Source organism: Mobula birostris, chromosome 9, assembly GCF_030028105.1.
Source record: "Mobula birostris isolate sMobBir1 chromosome 9, sMobBir1.hap1, whole genome shotgun sequence".
In the NCBI taxonomy this organism is placed as follows: domain Eukaryota; kingdom Metazoa; phylum Chordata; class Chondrichthyes; order Myliobatiformes; family Myliobatidae; genus Mobula; species Mobula birostris.
In genome coordinates this window covers 75,916,889-75,938,144 of record NC_092378.1, presented here as the reverse complement: position 1 = coordinate 75,938,144, position 21,256 = coordinate 75,916,889, and the positions used below count along the sequence as shown (strand labels likewise).

The 21,256-nt window shown below is 43.3% G+C and overlaps 1 protein-coding gene across 1 annotated transcript in view; it reads right to left on the bottom strand.

The window, feature by feature from the left end:
- The window catches only part of fer1l6 (fer-1 like family member 6), a 311,731-nt gene that overhangs the window by 94,073 nt on the left and 196,402 nt on the right, over positions 1-21,256 (bottom strand). Inside the window, exon 24 of the mRNA XM_072267285.1 lies at positions 21,071-21,232. Coding sequence (XP_072123386.1) covers positions 21,071-21,232 — 162 coding nt within the window. The remainder of the gene's footprint in view (positions 1-21,070; positions 21,233-21,256) is intronic.

The following is a 21,256-nucleotide window of genomic DNA, read 5'->3' as shown; positions in this document are numbered from 1 at the left end:
TTGATTAGTCCTACCAAAATGTAGCACCTCACATTTTTCAGCATTAAACTCCATCTGCCATCTTTCAGCCTACTCTTCTAACTGCCCTAAATCTCTCTGCAAGCTTTGAAAACCTACTTCATTATCCACAATGCCACCTATCTTAGTATCATCTGCATACTTACTAATCCAGTTTACCACCCCATCATCCAGATCATTAATATATATGACAAACAACATTGGACCCAGTACAGATCCCTGAGGCACACCGTTACACACCGTCCTCCAATCTGACACACAGTTATCCACCACTACTCTCTGGCGTCTCCCATCCAGCCACTGCTGAATCCATTTTACTACTTCGATATTAATGCCTAATGATTGAACCTTCCTAACTAACCTTCCGTATGGAACCTTGTCAAAGGCCTTACTGAAGTCCATATAGACAACATCCACTGCTTTACCCTCATCAACTTTCCTAGTAACCTCATCAAAAAATTCAATAAGATTTGTCAAACATGACCTTCCACGCACAATTCCATGTTGACTGTTCCTAATCAGATCCTGTCTATCCAGATAATTATATATACCATCTCTAAGAATACTTTCCATCAATTTACCCATCACTGACATCAAACTCACAGGCTGATAATTGCTAGGTTTACTTTTAGAACCCTTTTTAAACAATGGAACAACATGAGCAATACACCAATCCTCCGGCACCATCCCCGTTTCAAATGACATTTGAAATATTTCTGTCAGAGCCCCTACTATTTCCACACTAACTTCCCTCAAGGTCCTAGGGAATATCTTGTCCAGACCCAGAGACTTATCCACTTTTATATTCCTTAAAAGCACCAGTACTTCCTCTTCTTTAATTTCTCGTAGTTTCCATAACTACCCTTCTTGTTTTCTTTACCTTACACAATTCAATATCCTTCTCCCTAGTGAATACTGAAGAAAAGAATTGTTCAAAATCTCCTCCATCTCTTTTGGCTCCACTCTGTCCACTCTGATTCTCTAAGGGGCCAATTTTATCCCTCAATATCCTTTTGCTATTTATATAACTGTAGAAACCTTTTGGATTTATTTTCACCTTACTTGCTAAAGCTGCCTTGTATCTTGTTTCAGCTTTTCTAATTTCTTTCTTAAGATCCTTTTTAATCCTTTATATTCCTCGAGCACCTCATTAACTCCAGGCTGCCTATATTTATTGTAAATCCCGCTCTTTTTCTGAACCAAGTTTCCTATATGCCTTGAAAACGGTGGCTCTCTCAAACTTTTAACCTTTCCTTTCAACCTAACAGGAACATAAAGATCCTGTACCCTCAAAATTTCACCTTTAAATGACCTCCATTTCTCTATTACATCCTTCCCATCAAACAAATTGTCCCAATCCACTCCTTCTAAGTCCTTTCGCATCTCCTCAAAGTTAGCCTTTCTCCAATCAAAAATCTCAACCCTGGGTCCAGTCCTATGCTTCTCCATTATTATATTGAAACTAATGGTATTGTGACCACTGGAACCGAAGTGCTCCCCAACACATGCTTCCGTCACCTGCCCTATCTCATTCCCTAACAGGAGATCCAACACTGCTCCTTCTCTAGTTGGTACCTCTATGTATTGCTGCAAAAACTATCTTGCACACATTTGACAAACTCCAAACCATCCAGCCCTTTTACAGAATGGGCTTCCCAGTCTATGTATGGAAAATTAAAATCTCCCACAATCACAACCTTGTGCTTACTACAAATATCTGCTATCTGAAAATGTTCTTTACTTGTTATATGGCTTCCCCATTTATTCTCAGCCTGCAGATAGGATTCTCCTTCTTTTTGGATATCACCATACAACCTGTCTTTTTGCAATTGATAGACAGACCCATTTTTGCACTTTCTTCAACAATTATATCAATTAAGTTTTGTAGTTCTTCCTCCATACTTGCAATTGACACAGTGTCATCTGCATATCTAAAATTATTGATGTTTTCACTGCCAACTTTGATTCCCAAGATGTCTCTTATTTTTTGTAATATTGTTTCACTGTACACATTAAATAAATCGGGGAGAAAACACACCCTTGTCTAACGCCTCTCTTGATTTTCATAAACTGACTCACCTCTCCATCTATTCTTATAGCGGCAGTTTGTTCGAAGTACAGATTTCTGATTAGGCGGAGGTCTTTCAAATCTAGATCTAGAGTTTTCTGTAATATTTCAAATAACTTATTGTGCTTCACTTTATCAAATGCTTTTGTGTAGTTGATAAAACAAACAAACAAATCTTTTTTCATTTGAATAGCTCGTTCTGATAGTATCCTTAACATCAATATTGCGTTTCTTGTACCTTTGTCTTTCACAAAACCACATTGTTCTTTGCCTATTTCAGCTTGTATCTTACCTTTAGCTCTTGTCATCAAGATTCTTAGAAGTATCTTGGTGATATGACTCATTAAACTTATGGTCCTATGTAATTCACATTCTATTGCTCCAGCTTTCTTAGGAAGAGTGATAAATACTGAATTTTTCATCTCCTCTGGTATTATTCCAGTCTCATAAATGTCATTAATTAAATCAGTAAGTTTTTCAATTCCATAATCTTCAAGGGCAATAATTTGTTCTATTACTAATTCATCAGGACCTGCTGCCTTTCCTTTCTTCATCTTATTTATTGCATTATGAACTTCAGATTCTAAAATACTTGGACCTTCAATGTTTTTCTTAATTTCTGGTTTTTCGCCTCGATCGTCTTCAAACAATTCCTGAATATACTCAGTCCATCTGCTCATAATCTCATCTTTTTCCATGATAATGATGCTGTCCTTTGCTTTCAAACATCCACCTAAAGAACAGAGGAGCTTTTTACCAGTGATATTCTTGATCTGTTGATGTAACATTTTTGGGTCAGTAATAGGGATTCTTTCTATTTGCTCACATTCCTGGTTTAACCATTCTTCTTTGGCTGTTTGACATAAGCTTTTAACTTTTTTATCTAAGGACTTATATTCTATGAGCCGGTTACCCATTGTATAATCAAATGCAGCAACCTTTCTGATATAGGCAGTCATTTCTGCTTTTTTAATGATAATTATCACCCAGTACTCACATTTATGAACCTGCAAATTCTTCCCTTTACTGTCTTTTTTTAACTAGACTGCCTCTGCTTTTGCTGGGCTGCAACTTTCACTCACTGTTCCTCACTGCATTTTTTTTTAGCTTAAATAGCTTTATGTACTTCAACAGGTTGCTATCCATCTCAGGTTCATGCTGAAAATACCTCGGCACCAATGTTGTACTTTATAACTTCAAAACATTAAAATAGTTCGAAGGAATTTATGAGAGTCCAAAATACGGGTCTAACTGTGAATTTACTCCAGGTGAGACTTCAGGTCTAATTTTAATGAATTGAACATTGAAAAAATTTTGAAATGTTATAAACTGAATAACTTCAAGCACTTTCAAAACAATAAAACAAATGCAATGAGTTTGAAAAGGATAAAGTACATTCCATAAGTACATGGGTCGGGGGGTGTGGTCCAGGTACAGGTCATTGGAACAAGATAGAATAGCAGTTTGGCATGGATAAGATGGGCTGAAGGGCCTGTAATACTCTATGGCTCAATAACTCTAAATTAACTTACTTTCATCCTTGCCCCTAGAGTTAGGGCTCCCCCACTCTATTAATCTCAAAGGGCATATTTTGCTGTGCCAGAACTAACAAGGTCAATGGGTAGTTTTCTCATCTGTTGAGTTGGAGTAAGTTTGCACATTGCCACCAGACCTCTTGTGGAGTCCAACATCAAAAAAATCAAAAGCAGAATTTGGCCGGCAATGTCAGGTCTTATATAAAGACCTTTATTTGTCACATGTACATTGAATCATACAGTGAAATGTATTGTTTGCATCAAATCAAATCAGCTAGGGCTGTTCTGAGCATCCTGCATGTGTCAGCACGCTCCCAGCACTAACATTGCTCACCTACAACTCACTGACCTTAACATGTCTTCAGAATGTAGGAGGAAAGCAGAACATTTGGAGGAAACCCACACGGTCACGAAGAGGAAGTACAAACTCCTTACAAACAATGGCAGGAATCAACCCCTAATTGCTGATCACTGGTATTGTAATATTCTTACATTAGCAGATACCATGCTGCCCTAAAAGTATTTCTCCCAGGAGCCCCAAACTTCCTGATGCCTGAGGAAAGCTAATGCTGACAGTTTATCACCAACTTCCCAGCAAGTTCAGGCCTAAATTCTACATGTATTTTCTCCTTTCAGTTGGCCAGAGTGAGAAACTATGATCCAATTCAACAGGAAAACCAATAGGAGGCCAGAGACTGAGATATCCTATGACAAGAGGGAATGACGGAGATGAGTAGGGAAAAGTGGGCGAGAGGGATTGGAAGCTAACAGTGGCTAGGAGGAAAAGATCAGGGATTAGCTGTTGGGTATTGTGGGGGGTGGGATGGAGAGTATAGAGTTTGTTGGTAATATATTCAATGTATTATCACTACGATACCATGGCATTACTTCTAAGAGTTAGGTATTACATTTAAATCAGATTCCCACTGCAATGTGGCTGTATTCCTGGGGTGTCTGAGTGGAATATTTAGCATCAGTGATGAGCAACCCCTCTTGCTGCTGATATGGAACAAACACTGACCCTTGTCTGGTTCTGTCAATTTTGATATATGCCTGAAACCTTTACAAACTAAAATGTCAGGGCCCTGTACATTAGCATAGTGCCATCAAGTGGGAACATGGGGGCAAATCCTGTTCAAAGTAAATGAAACAAAACATTTGACAAGTATCTAAGCCATGTTTATAGGTTTTTATACGGTCAGGAGTGGTGGTAGAGGCAGATCCACTAGAAGCATTAAAGGAACTCTGAGATAGGCACATGGATGACAGGAAAATGGAGGGCTAGGCAGGAGGGAAGGGTGAGATCGATCTTAGAGAAGATTAAAAGTTTGGCACAACATCATGGGCTGAAGTCTGTACTGGAATGTTCTATGTTCTACTCTGTGTTTCACTGTCATAATCAAAAACTATTAGGAAGTATTTCAATTAGCAATGAAAGAAAATTCATAACTAAAACATTTCAAAAATTGGAATCATTTACAACATAATTCAAATATTAATGTAAATTCAAGCAATTCATAAAAATACTTATTACTATATAAAAAGTGGCATTGCCCCTTACAACACTACTTCCCACCCCTCAAGATGTTTTCCTTGTCGTAAGTGCCTTCCACAGTTCCTCTCCTTAAACACTTCCCCTTCATTTCAGTTCCTTCTTTCTTCACTCATCTCCTTCCCTCCTGGCCCCCTTCCTCTTTCCTCCATTCTCCTTGCATCACTCTAATCTTCTTTTACTTTCTATCACACTATCTAAATGAGTTACACACAGAATGCTGGAGGAACTCAACAGGTCAAGCAGTATCTCTGGAGCTCTGTTGGCAAGAGAACAAGGCTGAGGACCCTCTCCTGGAAACAGAACCCCAATCCCTCTTCTTCAGCCTTTACTACAAAACTCATTTCTATTCCCTCTGTTATACACCAAACATAGAAACACCAAAAAATGAATTCAAAATTCCTTGTTCTATTTTTTCTCAGTGCAGCCTGACGAGCACAGTTTGGTACCTCGTACAGAGCATTTGAAGGAGGTGAAACAAGGTTTCAGAGTTCTTTGTTTATCCCAGAGCTGCGTATGTTAGGGCAGGGCTTCTTTCTGCTGTTGCTTCCAGCACCAAACCATAGAGATCAGGTCAGAGATGAGGACATTTAACCAATCAGGATTACACATGTCCAAAAGTACAAAATGTCAGAAGAAGCAAGGCACTTAGCAAGGTCTTTTACAAGATTCCCTGTGGTAGACTCATTCAGAAATTCAAGAGACATGGGATCCAGGGAAACTTGGCTGTGTAGTTTCAAAATTGACTTGTGGTTGTGGAACATATTCTGCCTGAAGGTCAGTGACCAGTGGTGTTCTGCAAGGATCTGTTCAGGGACATCTGCTCTTTGGAATTTTTGTGAATGACTTGGATGAAGAAGTAAAAGGGTAGACTACTCTTGCCATTTGAGAACTTCTATGAGAAGTATCTATCCTGCACTTTGTGAACTATTCCCAGAAACTTCAGCCATCTCTGCTCTGCCATCATCTCCACCAGTATCCTCCTACAATCTATCTGGGCAAACTCCTCTCTTATGCCTCTGTAATTCCCGTTATTCCATTGCAATACTGATAGATGTGACTTATGCTTCTCCCTCTCAAATTGCAGAATGAATTTAATCATATTATGATTACTGCCTCTTAAGAGTTCCTTTACATTAAGCTCTTAAAAAGATATGGGTTATTACACAAAACCCAATCTAAGATAGCCTTTCCCTGAAGAGGCTCAAGCACAAGCTGCTCTAAAAAGCCATCTCATAGGCATTCAATAAATTCACTCTCTTGCGATCCAACACCAACCTGATTTTCCCAATCCCCTTGCATATTGTGGTCTCCTATTACAATCGGGAAATGATAGGATGCAGAGCTAAGCTGAGAGTCGGCAGATGAAGTTGAGTCTGGAAAAGTGTGAAGTGATACACTTTGGCAGTTCAAACTTGAAAGCAGAGTACAGGGTTAATGGCAGGATTCTTATCAATGGGGAGAAACAGAGGGATCATGGGGTCCACATCCACAGATTTGTCAATGTTGCCGTGCAAGTTAATAGGACATCTGGTCTGCTGGCCTTCACTAGTTATGGGATTGAGTTCAGGTGTTGTAAGACAATGTTGCAGCTCTATAAAACCCTGGTAGATCATACTTGGCAGATGCTGGAAATTCAAGCAACACACACAAAGTGTTGGAGGAGGCAGCATCCAGAACTTTGAGATGCTGCCTGGCCTGCTGAGATCACACTTGGAATATTGTTTCAGTTCCAGTCACCACATTACACGAATGATGTCAACGCTTTAGAGAGGGTTCAGAGGAAATTTATCAGAATGTTGTCTGGATCAGACAGCATATCTTTTGAGGATAGGTTGAGTAAGCTAGGGCTTTTCTCTTTGGAGCAAAGGAAGATGTGAGGTGATTTCGTAGAAGTGTGAAAGATAATAGGAGTCATAGATCAAATAGACAGCCAGAGATTTTTTCGCCAAGGTGGAAAAAATTAATATGAGGTGGGCATAATTTTAAAATGATTGGAGGAAAGTATATGGTGAAAGTCAGCAGTAAGTATTTTTGCCCAAGGAGTGGTGGATTGATGGTGTTCAGACCCAGGTTGGTTGTCACTCTTTATGACCGAGTCTGTGTGGCTGTTTTCCTCATATGCAGACGAAAGGATGTTTTCGATTCTGATATTTATGTGATTATTGGACTGTATGTATTGGTTTCCTTCAGTTTTTCAGTGTTGTCTTTCTCGTGGTCGATTGGCAGGTAGGTGATGTGTTAATTGATTTGTGTTTAAGGGGGGAGTTGGGGGTTTCGAGCTACTGTCACTGTTCTTTTCTGTGAGTGAGGGCATCGGGGATGGCTATTGTCGCAGTTGTTTTCAGCAAGTGAGGGGTCAGGGACTGTTATTGTTGCTTTTTTTGCTGCAGGGGAGGGGAGAATTTTGGGATTGGGAGCTTTGTTTCTTTTCTTTATCGTGCCAGAGGGGGAGAAATTGATGTGTTTTCTTTCATCAACATCATTATCTTTCTGTATTTAATGGCTATCTGGAATGGACAAATATTAGGGTTGTACAATACATGCATACTTCGACAATAAAAATCTATCTTGATATCTCTTTTTTTTCTTTTTCAGGATTCTTTTGAAGACCCTGACCTGAAGTTACACACTGACTTTGGTTCTTTGCAGAAATGGGACCCGCTCTCGGGGAGTAACGACCGACCACTTTTCGATATGCTGAGAATGCGGCCTGGAAGACTAGTGGGCCTTCAGGGTGCTATACTTTCATGGCTCTGGAGGCGGGAGAATTCGAGGTTGGTGTTGCCACCACCGCCTGGTGCATCATGAGAGGCTGAAGATCGTAAGCAGTGAGCTGGCTGCTGGCTGTGTGTCCAGAGACTTGAGTTCGTTGGGCACAGAGCTCGGAGAAAGCGACACAACAGACCTTTAACACCATAAATCAGCGAGTTGCTTTGTTAAGTCTCCCCTCTCGCTGTCAGATGGAGACATCTTCATTTCCCTTATTAGGGAGAGAGAAAGCCTGTGGTATGTTGAATTACCAGGTGAATGAGTAGTCTTTGGGGCAAGTCTGCGTCTTTACCGATGCTTTGCTGAAAAATGGCAGATAGAGTTTAATACAGACAAGTGTGAGGTATTGCACTTTGGAAGGACAAACCAAGGTAGAACGTACAAGGTAAATGGTAAGGCATTGAAGAGTGCAATAGAACCGAGGGATCTGGGAATACAGATACAAAATTCCCTAAAAGTGGTGTCACAGGTAGATAGGGTCGTAAAGAGAGCTTTTGGTACATTGGACTTTATTAATCAAAGTATTGAGTATAAGAGTTGGAATGTGATTGTGAGGTTGTATAAGGCATTGGTGAGGCCGAATCTGGAGTATTGTGTTCAGTTTTGGTCACCAAATTACAGGAAGGATATTAATAAGGTTGAGAGAGTGCAGAGAAGGTATACAAAGATGTTGCTGGGACTTGAGAAACTGAGTTACAGAGAAAGGTTGAATAGGTTAGGACTTTATTCCCTGGAGTGTAGAAGAATGAGGGGAGATTTGATAGAGGTATATAAAATTGTGATGGGTATAGATAGGGTGAATGCAAGCAGGCTTTTTCCACTGAGGCAAGGGGAGAATAAAACCAGAGGACATGAGTTAAGGGTGAAGGGGGAAAAGTTTAAAGAGAACATTAGTGGGGGCTTCTTCACACAGAGAGTGGAGGGAGTGTGGAATGAGCTGCCAGATGAAGTGGTAAATGTAGGCTCATTTTTTAACATTTAAGAAAAACTTGGACAGATACATGAATAAAAGCTGTATGGAAGGATATGGTCCAGGTGCAGGTCAGTGGGACTAGGCAGAAAAATGGTTCGGCACAGCCAAGAAGGGCCAGAAGGCCTGTTTCTGTACTGTAATGTTCTATGGTTCTATGGTTCTAAAAAGAATCTTTGAACCATTTTTTTGAACCTTTGAACATTTGGATGCATGGAACATGCTGCCAACAGTGGTGGTGGAGGCATATACGTAGAGACATTTTAGAAACTCTTAGATAGGTACATGGATGATAGAAAAAACGGCAGCACTGTAGAAGGGAAGGGTTACATTGATCTTACAGCAGGTTAAAAGGTCAGCACAATTTTATGGGTTGATAGGCCTGTACTGGGCTGTAAAGTTCTCTGCTCTGTGTTCTATGAAATCAGCAACAAGGAAATTGGGGAGAGACCTTACCATTCTAATAAGAAAATGGAGCCCCTTAGAGAAAAGACAAGCTGCTAGAAAAATTCAGCAGTTCAAAAGCAGTTTATAGGGCTGTATTACAAATATGCACTCTATGGCTACTTTATAGGTACCCCCGTACCTGATAAAGTGTCCTCTGAGCGTACATTTGTGGTTGCGTGCTACTGCAGCTCATCCACTTTGAGGTTTGGCACGTTGTGCATTCAGAGATGCTGTTATGTGGCTATTTGAGCTCCTGTGGCATTCCTGCCAGCTTGAACCAGTATGGCTATTCTCTCCTGACCTCTCTCACTAACAAGGTGTTTTTGCTCACAGACTGCCATGCACTGGATTTTTTTTTCTGTTGTTCACACCATTTTCTGTAAACTCTAGTGACAGTTGTGCATGAAAATCCCAACAGATCAACATTTTCTGAGATAATCAAACCATCCAATTGGGCACCAACAATCATTCCATGATTGAAGTCACTTAAATCATATTTTTTCTCCATTTTGATGTTTGGTATGAACAACAGTTGAACTTCTTGACTATGTTTGCATGCTTTTATATTGAGTTGCTGCCACATGATTGGCTGATTAGATACATGCATTAACAAATAGGTGTTAAAGTGGCTACTGAATGCATATTTTGAAATAAATTCCTTGAGAATAAATTACTGTCACTTTTTAAGAACTTAAGGAGTGGCGTATGAGGTACAAAAAGACATATAAAATGTCAAAAATATGTTGGGAGGATTTATTGTGTTTGGACCTTTGTGAATTATCTAAGACATATTCTGTTACTTCTCCGTATACTTGCATTCAAGATTCAACTTCATTTAGAAACAGAAACATAGAAAACCTACAGCACAATATAGGCCCTTTGGCCCACAATCCTGTGCTGAACATTACTTACTTTAGAAATTACCAAGGGATACCCATAGCCCTTTATCTTTTTAAAGCTCCATGTACCTATCCAAGAGTCTCTCAAAAAACTCTATTGTATCTGCTTCCACCCCCACTGTCACCGGTAGCCCATTCCACGCACTCACCACTCTCTACATAAAAAACTTAGTAGACGCTAGAATACCACAGCACAGTACAGGCCCTTCAGCCCTCAATGTTGTGCCGACCCATATATTCCTAAAAAAAAACTACTAAACCCACACTACCCCGTAACCCTCTATTTTCCTTTCATCCATGTGCCTGTCCAAGAGGCTCTTAAATACCCCTAATGTTTTAGCCTCCACCACCATCCCTGGCAAGTCATTCCAGGCACCCACAACCCTCTATGTAAAAAATCTACCCCTGATGCCTCCCCCAAACTTCCCTCCCTTAACTTTGTACATTTGCCCTCTGGTGTTTGCTATTTGTGCCCTGGGAAACAGGTACTGGCTATCCACCCTATCTATGCCTCTCATAATCTTGTAGACCTCTATCAAGTCCCCTCTCATCCTTCTACGCTCCAAAGAGAAAAGTCCCAGCTCTGCTAACCTTGCCCCATAAGACTTGTTTTCCAATCCAGGCAACATCCTGGTAAATCTCCTCTGCACCCTCTCCACAGCTTCCACATCCTTCCTATACTTATAGTACTTTATTGTCGCCAAACAATTGGTACTAGAATGTACAATCATCACAGCAATATTTGATTCTGTGCTTCACACTCCCTGGATTACAAATATTAAATATTAAAGATATTAAAAATAGTTAAAATGAGTAAATATTAAAAATTTAAATTTTAAATCATAAATAGAAAATAGAAAAATGGGAAGTAAGGTAGTGCAAAAAAAACCGAGAGGCAGGTCCGGATATTTGGAGGGTACGGCCCAGATCTGAGTCAGGATCCATTCAGCAGTCTTATCACAGTTAGAAAGAAGCTGTTCCCAAATCTGGCCGTACGAGTCTTTAAGCTCCTGAACCTTCTCCCGGAGGGAAGAGGGACGAAAAGTCTGTTGGCTGGGTGGGTCGTGTCCTTGATTATCCTGGCAGCACTGCTCCGACAGCGTGCGGTGTAAAGTGAGTCCAAGGACGGAAGATTGGTTTGTGTGATGTGCTGCGCCGTGTTCACTATCTTCTGCAGCTTCTTTCGGTCTTGGACAGGACAACTTCCATACCAGGTTGTGATGCACCCTAGAAGAATGCTTTCTACGGTGCATCTATAAAAATTAGTGAGGTTTTTAGGGGACAGGTCAAATTTCTTTAGTTTTCTCAGGAAGTAAAGGTGCTGGCGGGCCTTCTTGGCAGTGAACTCTGCTTGGTTGGACCAAGTCAGGTCATTTGTGATATTGACCCCGAGGAACTTAAAGCTTTTGACCTGTTCCACTTGCGCATCACCGATGTAAATTGGGTCGTGCGGTCCGCTACTCCTTCTGAAGTCAACAACCAATTCCTTCTTCTTGCTGAGGTTGAGGGATAGGTTATTGTCTTCGCACCATGCCACCAGGTTCTTAATTTCCTCTCTGTACTCAAACTCATCATTACCCGAGATACGGCCTACAATTGTTGTGTCATCAGCAAACTTATATATTGAGTTTGATGGAAACTTGGCTACACAATCATGGGTGTACAGTGAGTACAGCAGGGGGCTGAGTACACAGCCTTGTGGGGCACCGGTGCTCAGAGTGATTGTAGAGGAGAGCTTGTCCCCTATTTTTACAGCCTGAGTCCTGTCTGTGAGGAAGTTGAAGATCCAGCTGCAGATCTGAGTGCTAAGGCTCGGGTTCCGGAGCTTAGGAATCAGTTTATTTGGAATGATGGTATTAAAGGCAGAGCTGTAGTCAATGAAAAGGAGCCTTACGTATGCGTCTTTATTCTCCAGGAGTTCTAAGGAGGAACGTAGGGCCAGAGAGATGGCATCTGCCGTTGACCTGTTGCTCCGGTAGGCGAATTGCAAAGCGTCGAGTTTGGCCGGTAGGCTGTGGTTGATGTGTGCCATAACCAATTGCTCGAAGCACTTCATAGCAATTGATGTCAGAGCCACAGTTCGATAGTCATTCAGGCATGCCACCTTGCTCTTTTCGGCACTGGGATTGTCGTTGCCTTCTCAAAACATGAGGGGATCTTAGACTGAAGCAAGGAGCAGTTGAAGATGTCAGCAAACACCCCAGCTAGCTCATTTGCACAGGCCCGGAGAACTCGTCCCGGGACGTCATCTGGGCCCGTGGCCTTCCTTGGATTTATCTTCAGGAAGGCCCTTCTAATGTCCTCCTTGGTGACGATGAATCTCGATGCCACCAGGTCTGGTTCATCCGGAGGGAGCGGGACGCTCCTCTTCTGTTCGAATCTTGCGTAGAATACATTAAGTTCGTCAGGAAGAGAAGTGCCACAGTTATTGATATTCCCAGCCTTTTCTTTGCACCCAGTGATCTCATTTAGACCCTGCCATAGTCTACTGGCATCCCTTTGGTTAGCCTGAGCTTCCAACTTGGCTCAATATTGCCTCTTGTCACCCTTAATGGCTTTCTGGAGTTCACACTTGGATTCCGTGTAGCGGCTGGTATCCCCGGACCTAAAAGCTGTAGCTCTAGCCTTTAAAAGGGACTTGACCTCATAATTCATCCAAGGTTTCCGGTTAAGGAATACCTGGATCGTCTTGCGAGACACACAGTCCTCCGTGCATTTCTAAATAAAATCCGTGACAGCTGAGGCATACTCATCAAGGTTAGCTGCCGAGTTCTTGAATACTAACCAGTCCACCGATTCAAAGCAGTCACGGAGGACCTCATCCGTTTCCTCCGTCCAATGCGACACTACTTTTGACACCGTGACCTCCCGCTTCAGTTTCTGTTTGTAAGCCAGGAGGAGGAGTACGGCCTGATGGTCCGATTTTCCGAAGTGAGGTCGTGGGACGGAACGGTAGGCACCCTTAACTGCTGTGTAGTAGTGGTCAAGTATATTCAGGCCTCTGGTGGGGCAGGAGACATGTTGGTATAACTTTGGCAGCGCCTTTCTGAGGTTGGCCTGGTTAAAGTCCCTGGCTGTAATGAACAAAACCTCCGGATACCTGGTCTCAAGTTCACTGATTCTGGCATACAGTATGTTCAGAGCACACTCCATGTCCGCCTGGGGGGGAATGTAGACCGCTGTCAGTATGACCGAGGTGAATTCCCGTGGCAGATAGTAGGGACGACACTTCACTGACAGGTGTTCCAGGTCCAGGCTGCAGGAGCTTGTCAGTGCCATTGTGTCCGAGCACCACCCAGTGTTGATCAGTAGGCAGACACCACCTCCCCTCGTCTTGCCCGAAGACACCGTGCAGTCCATCTGATGGATCGAAAATCCCTCCGGTCGAATGGTACAGTCGGGGGTGGCAGGGGAGAGCCAGGTCTCAATGAAACAGAATACACAGCAGTTCTGCATCTCCCTACAGTAGGTAAGTCTCCCTTTAAGATCATTCACCTTGTTCTCTATGGCTTGCACTTTAGCTGGTAGGATGGTGGGCATAGGGACCCTGAAGCCCCTCAGCTTCAATCTGATCAGCAGCCCAGCTCTTTTCCCACACTTCCTCGGTAAGTAGTGCATCTTTCCTGATCTTCATCAATGCAGTGTGTTGTTGTCAGCTCTTTGATGTTGGCGTGTCCCGTCGTCTTGCGCTCTGGGTCAGGCCAAGTAACGGGGGAGACTCCGCTGCCACTTCCAGCTGCTGGGGGCCTGGACTGTCGATTGGGTCGGGTCCTGAAGCCGACACTTAATCCCGGATGACCGGTCTCCTTGCTGAAACAAGCCCTTAAGCGGAGTCACGGTTGCGGAAGCCTCCACTCCAGTCGAGCCTCAGGCTTGATTTCCGAGGTCAGCGGTGGAGACCTCACTTCCGGCAGCTGTGGATGGCCACCAACGGGGATTTATGGTGGTCGCTCTGGGGAAGCGTCTGGGGCACCTTGAGTTCTCCGCCATCACTTCTGTGTGGTCGTCTGCTCCGGAGAGGTGCTGGTCGGAATGGGCCGTGTCTCCAAGCGCTCCGGCACGGTAGCAGACAACGGGTCTCTGGGAATATGGTGCGCCTCGTTGGTCTGGTCAAGGTGCGGTCCAGAGTTTAAGAAGCAGTTCTGGCACGGTGGTCTCCAGCTGGGTCAGTAGCTTCACCAGGGTGTTGTTGATCTTTTTTTATCTTGCCAAATTGAAGGTTTAGAAGGGTTTCTCAGGTATAGGATAGTGGAGAGGGCAGTTTGCTCGGGAGAACATGCGCAAAATCACCAGTTACCGGCGCCATCTTTAATGATAAATGAGGTGACCAGAACTGAACACAATACTCTAAGTATGGTCTCACCAGAGATTTGTAGAGTTGCAACTTGACCTCTCTACTCTTGAACTCAATCCCCCTATTAGTGAAACCTCGTATCCCACAGGCCTTCTTAACTATCCTATCAACCTGTGCAATGACCCTGAGGGATGTATGGATTTTAACCCCAAGGTCCCTCAGTTCATCCACACTCTTAAGTAACTGACCATTAACCCTGTACTCAGCCTTCTGGTTTGTCCTTCCAAAATGCATCACCTCACACTTATCCGGATTGAACTCCAGCTGCCACTTTTCTGCCCAACTCTGCATCCAGTCTATGTCCTCTTCTAACCTTCGACAACCTACAGCTCCATCCACATCTCCTCCAATCTTTATGTCATCCGCAAACTTACTCACCCATCCTTCTGCCTCTTCATCCAGGTCATTTATAAAAATCACAAAGAGCAGGTGGTCCCAGGACAGATCCTTGCAGCCCTCCACTAGTCATTGACCTCCAGGCAGAATACTTTCCTTCCACTACTACCTTCTGCTTTCTTCCTGTAAGCCAATTTTTTATCAAAACAGCCAAGGTTCCACTGATCCCATGACCCATGACTTTCTGGATGAGTCTCTCGTGGAGAACCTTGTCAAATGTTTTGCTAAAATCCATGTAGACCACATCTACCACCCTACCCTCATCAACTTCTTTTGTTACCGCTTCAAAAAACCCAATTAGGCTCGTGAGGCGCGGGCTTCCCTTCAGAAACCCATGTGACTATCCTTAAGTAGACTGTACTTCTCCAAATACTCGTAGATCCTATCCTTAAGAATGCTCTCCAATAGTTTGCAGACCACCGACATAAGACTCACCGGTCTATAGTTCCCAGGATCCTCCCAATTACCTTTTTTAAACAAGGGAACTACATTTGCCATTCTCCAATCCTCCGGCACCTCCCCTGCAGCCAAAGAGGATTCAAAGATCATAGCTACTGCTCCAGCGATCTCTTTTCTCACTTCCCACAGCAACCTAGGGTATATCACGTCCGGCCCTGCGGACTTATCAATTTTGATGTTTTTAAGAAGATCCAACACTTCTTCCTTAATCTCCATGTTGTCCAGCACACAGGCCTGCTCTATTTCGACATCACCCTGATCAAGGTCATTTTCACTTGTGAATACTGAAGCAAAGTATTCATTTAGAACCTCCCCAACCTCCTCCACCTCCAGACACATGTTGCCTTCTTTATCCTTTAGCGGCCCCACCTTCATTCTTGTCATCTTTCTGTTCTTCACATACACATAGAACACCTTGGGGTTCTCCTTAATCCTACATGCCAAGGTCTTCTCATGCCCCCTTCGAGCTCTCCTAAGTCCTTTCTTTTTATATATATTCTTCTTATTTTTTTTATTGCAAACAAACAAAAAAACAGAAAAAAATACAGCACATCCACATAAACCACGACCTTAACAAAATCAAATTAAATATTGAGCATCAAAAGGGAGAAAAATATAAAGGCAAAAGTAAACATACACAGCAGAGGTGCACCACACCAAAAACCCTCAGTCCTCACCCCGTGAGAAAGTCCAATACAGGGCCCCATATCCTTTCAAAGATGTCCCCTCTGTCCTCATTACATAGTCTCAGTCTCTCCAAATGTAAAGTATTTGCCAGTTCTCTCAGCCATAGATCGTACGTAGGCACAGAGTCCATTTTCCACATTTGCAGGATTAACTTCTTAGCAATCACCATTCCAAACAATACAGCCATTTTTTCATACCTATTGGCTGAAGATAGGGAGCTTGTTGCTCCAAGGATGGCTAGAAGCAGGTCTGATTCCCACCACTTCCCAAAAGCCTCTGAGAAACAGTGAAAAATACTTTTCCAGTATGCATAAAGCTTACAACATGACCAGAATGAATGTGACAAGTTACTGTTCATAGATTTACATCTATTACAAACTGGTGAAACGTCAGGGTAGGAACTGTGCAACTTTTCTTTGGAATAATGGAGTCTATGTATTGTTTTAAACTGTGTCATTTCTTAAGCTCCTTCCTGGCTACCCTATATTTCTCATGAGCCCCTCCTGCTTCCTGCTTCTTATATCTAACATATGCTTCCTTCTTCCTCTTGACGAGTTGCCTCACGTGTTTCATCAGCCACGGTTCCCTTTTCCTACCATTTTTTCCTTGTCTCAGTGGGACAAACCTATCCTGAACCCAGCACAAGTGGTCCCTACACTTCCTCCACATTACTTCTGTGCTTTCACCCTTGAACATCTGTTTCCAATTTACTCTCACTAGTTCCTGCCTCATCCCTTCATAGTTAGCCCTTCCCCAGTTAAGCACTTCCCCATTTTGTCTGTTTTTATCCTTTTCCATAGCTATGCTGAAGCTAAGGGAGTTGTAGTCACTCTCACCAAAATGCTCCCCTACCAAGAGGTCTGCCACCTGACCAGGTTCATTACCCAGAACTGGATCCAGTATGGCCTCTCCTCTCGTCGGCCGGTCCACATACTGTGTTAGGAATCCTTCTTGAACACACCTGACAAATTCAGCCCCATCTATCCCCCTTGCAGTCAGGAGGTGCCAGTCAATATGAGGGAGGTTGAAATCACCTATAACTACAACCCTGTATTTCCTGCACCATTCTAGAATCTGCCTGCTTATCTGCTGCTTGGTGTCCCGAGGGCTATTTGGAGGCCTATAGACTACTCCCAGCACAGTGATAGATCCCTTCCTATTTCTGACTTCCACCCACACTGACTCAGTGGACACTCCCTCTGCAGCGTCCTCCCTTTCTATAGCCGTGATACTATCCCTGACCAGTAATGCTACATCCCCCCCCGCCTTTTCTACCTCCCATCCTATTCCTTTTAAAACACCTAAACCCCAGTACCTGCATCAGCCAATCCTGCCCTTCCTCCAGCCAAGTTTCACCTGACATCTCCTCTGTACCTACTTCCAAGCACCTTAAAACTGTGCCCTCTCATGTTAGCCATTTCAGCCCTGGGAAAAAGCCTTTGACTATCCACATGATCAATGTCTCTCATCATCTTATACACCTCTATCAGGTCACCACTCATCTCTGTCGATCCAAGGAGAAAAGGCCAAGTTCACTCAACCTACTCTCATAAGACATGCTCCCTAATTCAGGCAACATCCTTGTAAATCTCCTCTGCACTCTTTCTATAGTTTCCACATCCTTTCTGTAGTGAGATAACCAGAAATGAGCAGAGTACTGTGGTGTTTGACCAGGGTCCTATAGGGCTGTAACATTACCTCTCGGCTTTTGAAATCAATCCCACAGTTGTTGAAGGCCAATATACTATAAGCCTTCTTAACCACACAGTCAACTTGCACAGCAGCTTTGAGTGTTCTGTGAACTCGGACCCAAGATCCCTCTGATCCTCCACACTGTGAAGAGTCTTACCATTTATACTATATTCTGCCATCATATTTGACCTACCAAAATGAACCACCTCACACTTACTTGAGTTGAACTCCATCTGCTACTTCTCAGCCCAGTTTTGCATCCCATCCATGTCCCACTGTAGCCTCTGACAGCCCTCCACACTATCCACAACACCTCCAACCTTTGTGTCATCAGAAAATCCCTCCACTTCCTCATCCAGGTCATTCATAAAAAGTACAAAGAAAAGGAGTCCCAGAACAGATCCCTGAGGCACACCACTGGTCACCGACTTTGATGTAGAATATGACCTGTCTACAACCACTCTTTGCCTTCTGTGGGCAAGCCAGTTCTGGATCCACAAAGCAAAGTCCCCTTGGATCCCATGCCTACTTACTTTCTCAATAAGCCTTGCATGGGGAACCTTATCAAATATCTTGCTGAAATCCATATACACTACATCTACTGCTGTACCTTCATCAATGTGTTTAGTAACATCCTCAAAAAATTCAATCAGGCTCAAAAGGCATGACTTGCCTTTGACAAAGCCATGCTGACTATTCCTAATCATATTATGCCTCTCCAAATGTTCATAAATTCTGCCTCTCAGGAACTTCTCCATCAGCTTACCAACCATTGAAGTAAGGCTCATTGGTCTATAATTTCGTGGGCTATCTCCACTCCCTATCTTGAATAAGGGAACAATACCTGTAACCCTCCACTCCTCCGGAACCTCTCCCATCCCCATTGATGATGCAAAGATCATTACCAGAGGCTCAGCAATCTCCTCCCTCACCTCCCACAGTAGCTTGGGGTATATCTCTACCAGTCCTGTTGACTTACCCAACTTGATGTCTTCCAAAAGCTCCAGCACATCCTCTTTCTTAATATCTATATGCTCAAAATTTTCAGTCTACTGTAAGTCATCTCAACAATCACCAGGATACTTTTCCGTAGTGAATACTGAAGCAAAGTACTCATTAAGTACCTCTGCTACTTCCTCCGGTTCCATACACACTTTTCCACTGTCACACTTGTTTGCTCCTATTATCTCACGTCTTATCCTCTTGCTCTTCATATACTTGTAGAATGCCTTGGGGTTTTCCTTAATCCTGCCAGCCTAGGTCTTCTCATGGCCCCTTCTGGCTCTCCTAATTTCATTCTTAAGCTCCTTCCTGCTAGCCTTATAATATTCTAGATCTCTATCATTACCTAGTTTTTTGAACCTTTTGTAAGCTTTTCTTTTCTTCTTGACTAGCTTTTCAACAGCCTTTGTACACCATGGTTCCTGTACCCTACCATCCTTTCCCTGTCTCACTGGAACGTACCTATGCAGAATTACTGGCAAATATCCCCTGAACATTTGCCACATTTCTGCCATACATTTCCCTGAGAACATCTGCTCCCAATTTATACTTCCAGGTTCCTGCCAAATAGCTTCATATTTCCCCTTACTCCAATGAAATGCTTTCCTAACTTGTCTGTTCCTATCCCTCTTCAATCCTATGGTAAAGGAGACAGAATTGTGATCACTATCTCTTCTTGTAGGCTTATCTACATATTGTGTCAGGAAAACTTCCTGAACACACCCAGCAAACTCCACCCCATCTAAACCCCTTGCTCTAGGGTGATGCCAATCAATATTGGGAAAATTAAGATCTCCCATCATGGCAACGCCGTTATTATTGCACCGTTCCAGAATCGGTCTCCTTATCTGCTCCTCGATGTCCCTGTTACTATTAGGTGGTCTATAAGAAACACCCAGTAGAGTTATTGATCCCTTCTCGTTTCTAACTTCCACCCACAGAGTCTCTGTAGACAATCCCTCCGTGACTTCCTCCTTTTCTGCAGCCATGACACTATCTCTGATGAACAGTGCCATGCCCCCACCTCTTTTGCCTCCCTCCCTGTCCTTTCTGAAACATCCAAAGCCTGGCACTCTTTGTATCCATTCCTGCCCCTGAGCCATCCAAGTCTCTACAATGGCCACAACATCATAGCTCCAAGTACTGATCCACGCTCTAAGCTCATTCACTTTGTTCATGATACTCCTTGTATTAAAATAGACACATCTCAAACTATCAGACTGAGCACGTCCCTTCTTTATCACCAACCTATCCTCCCTCTCACACTGCCTACAAGCTTTCTCTATTTGTGAGCCAACCCCCGCCCCCCCGCCATTTCTTCAGTTGGGTTCCCACTCCCCCAGCATTTCTAGTTTAAACTCTCCCCAGTAGCCATAGCAAACCTCCCTATCAGGATATTCGTCCCTCTTGGATTCAAGTGCAACCCATCCTTATTGTACAATTCACGCCTGCCCCAAAAGAGGTCCCAATGATCCAGAAATCTGAATCCCTGCCCCCTGCTCCAATCTCTCAGCCACGAATTTATCCTCCACCTCACTCTATTCCTATACTCACTCTCACGTGGCACGGGCAGTAATCCTAAGATTACTACCTTTGAGGTCCTGCTTCTCAACTTCCTAACTCCCTGTAGTCTGTTTTCATTACCTCCTCCTTTTTCCTACCTATGTCGTTGGTACCAACCTGTACAGTACCACGACCTCTGCCTGTTCACCTTCCCACTTCAGGATATTGTGGACGTGATCAAAACATCCTGGACCCTGGCACCTGGGAGGCAAACCACCATCTGTGTTTCCTGCGTCCACAGAACCGCCTGTCTGACCCCCTAACTATAGAGTCCCCTATCACTGCGCACGTCAAAACATCCAGTGAAGTGCATTGTTTACATTAACAACCAACACACTCATAGGTGTACTGGAGGCAGCCCACAAGTGTCGACTCACATTCCTGCACCAACACAGCGTACCCACAGTGCTTGACAGAACAACACAGAAATAAAATGAAACAAGCAGCAACAGCAAAACAAGCCTAGTACCCCCCTCACATACACAGTCCTCCAAACCAAGGATAGACAATCTCCTTCAGCCTCCAGCCTGCCATTTTTTGCAGCTGGTTTGGCTTCTGCTAGATCTGAAAAAGAAGCTGGCAGAACTGGGGCAAGCCAACAGTTTTCCTGTCGCTGTTAATAATATGATCAGTGAATTCAACAGCTATTTACTTACCACAATAAAACTGTCTGTTTGCACTGTAAAATTGGGATTTTTCTTGTAATTCTGAATGACAGAAGATTTGATGATTGTCCCAGAACATTCAATGAAAACCTGAGGACGATCCACCGCCAGGAGCTGCACTCGCTTGAGTTCACGAAGACCCCAGAAAAACACCTACAGAGAAAAAATATCCAATGA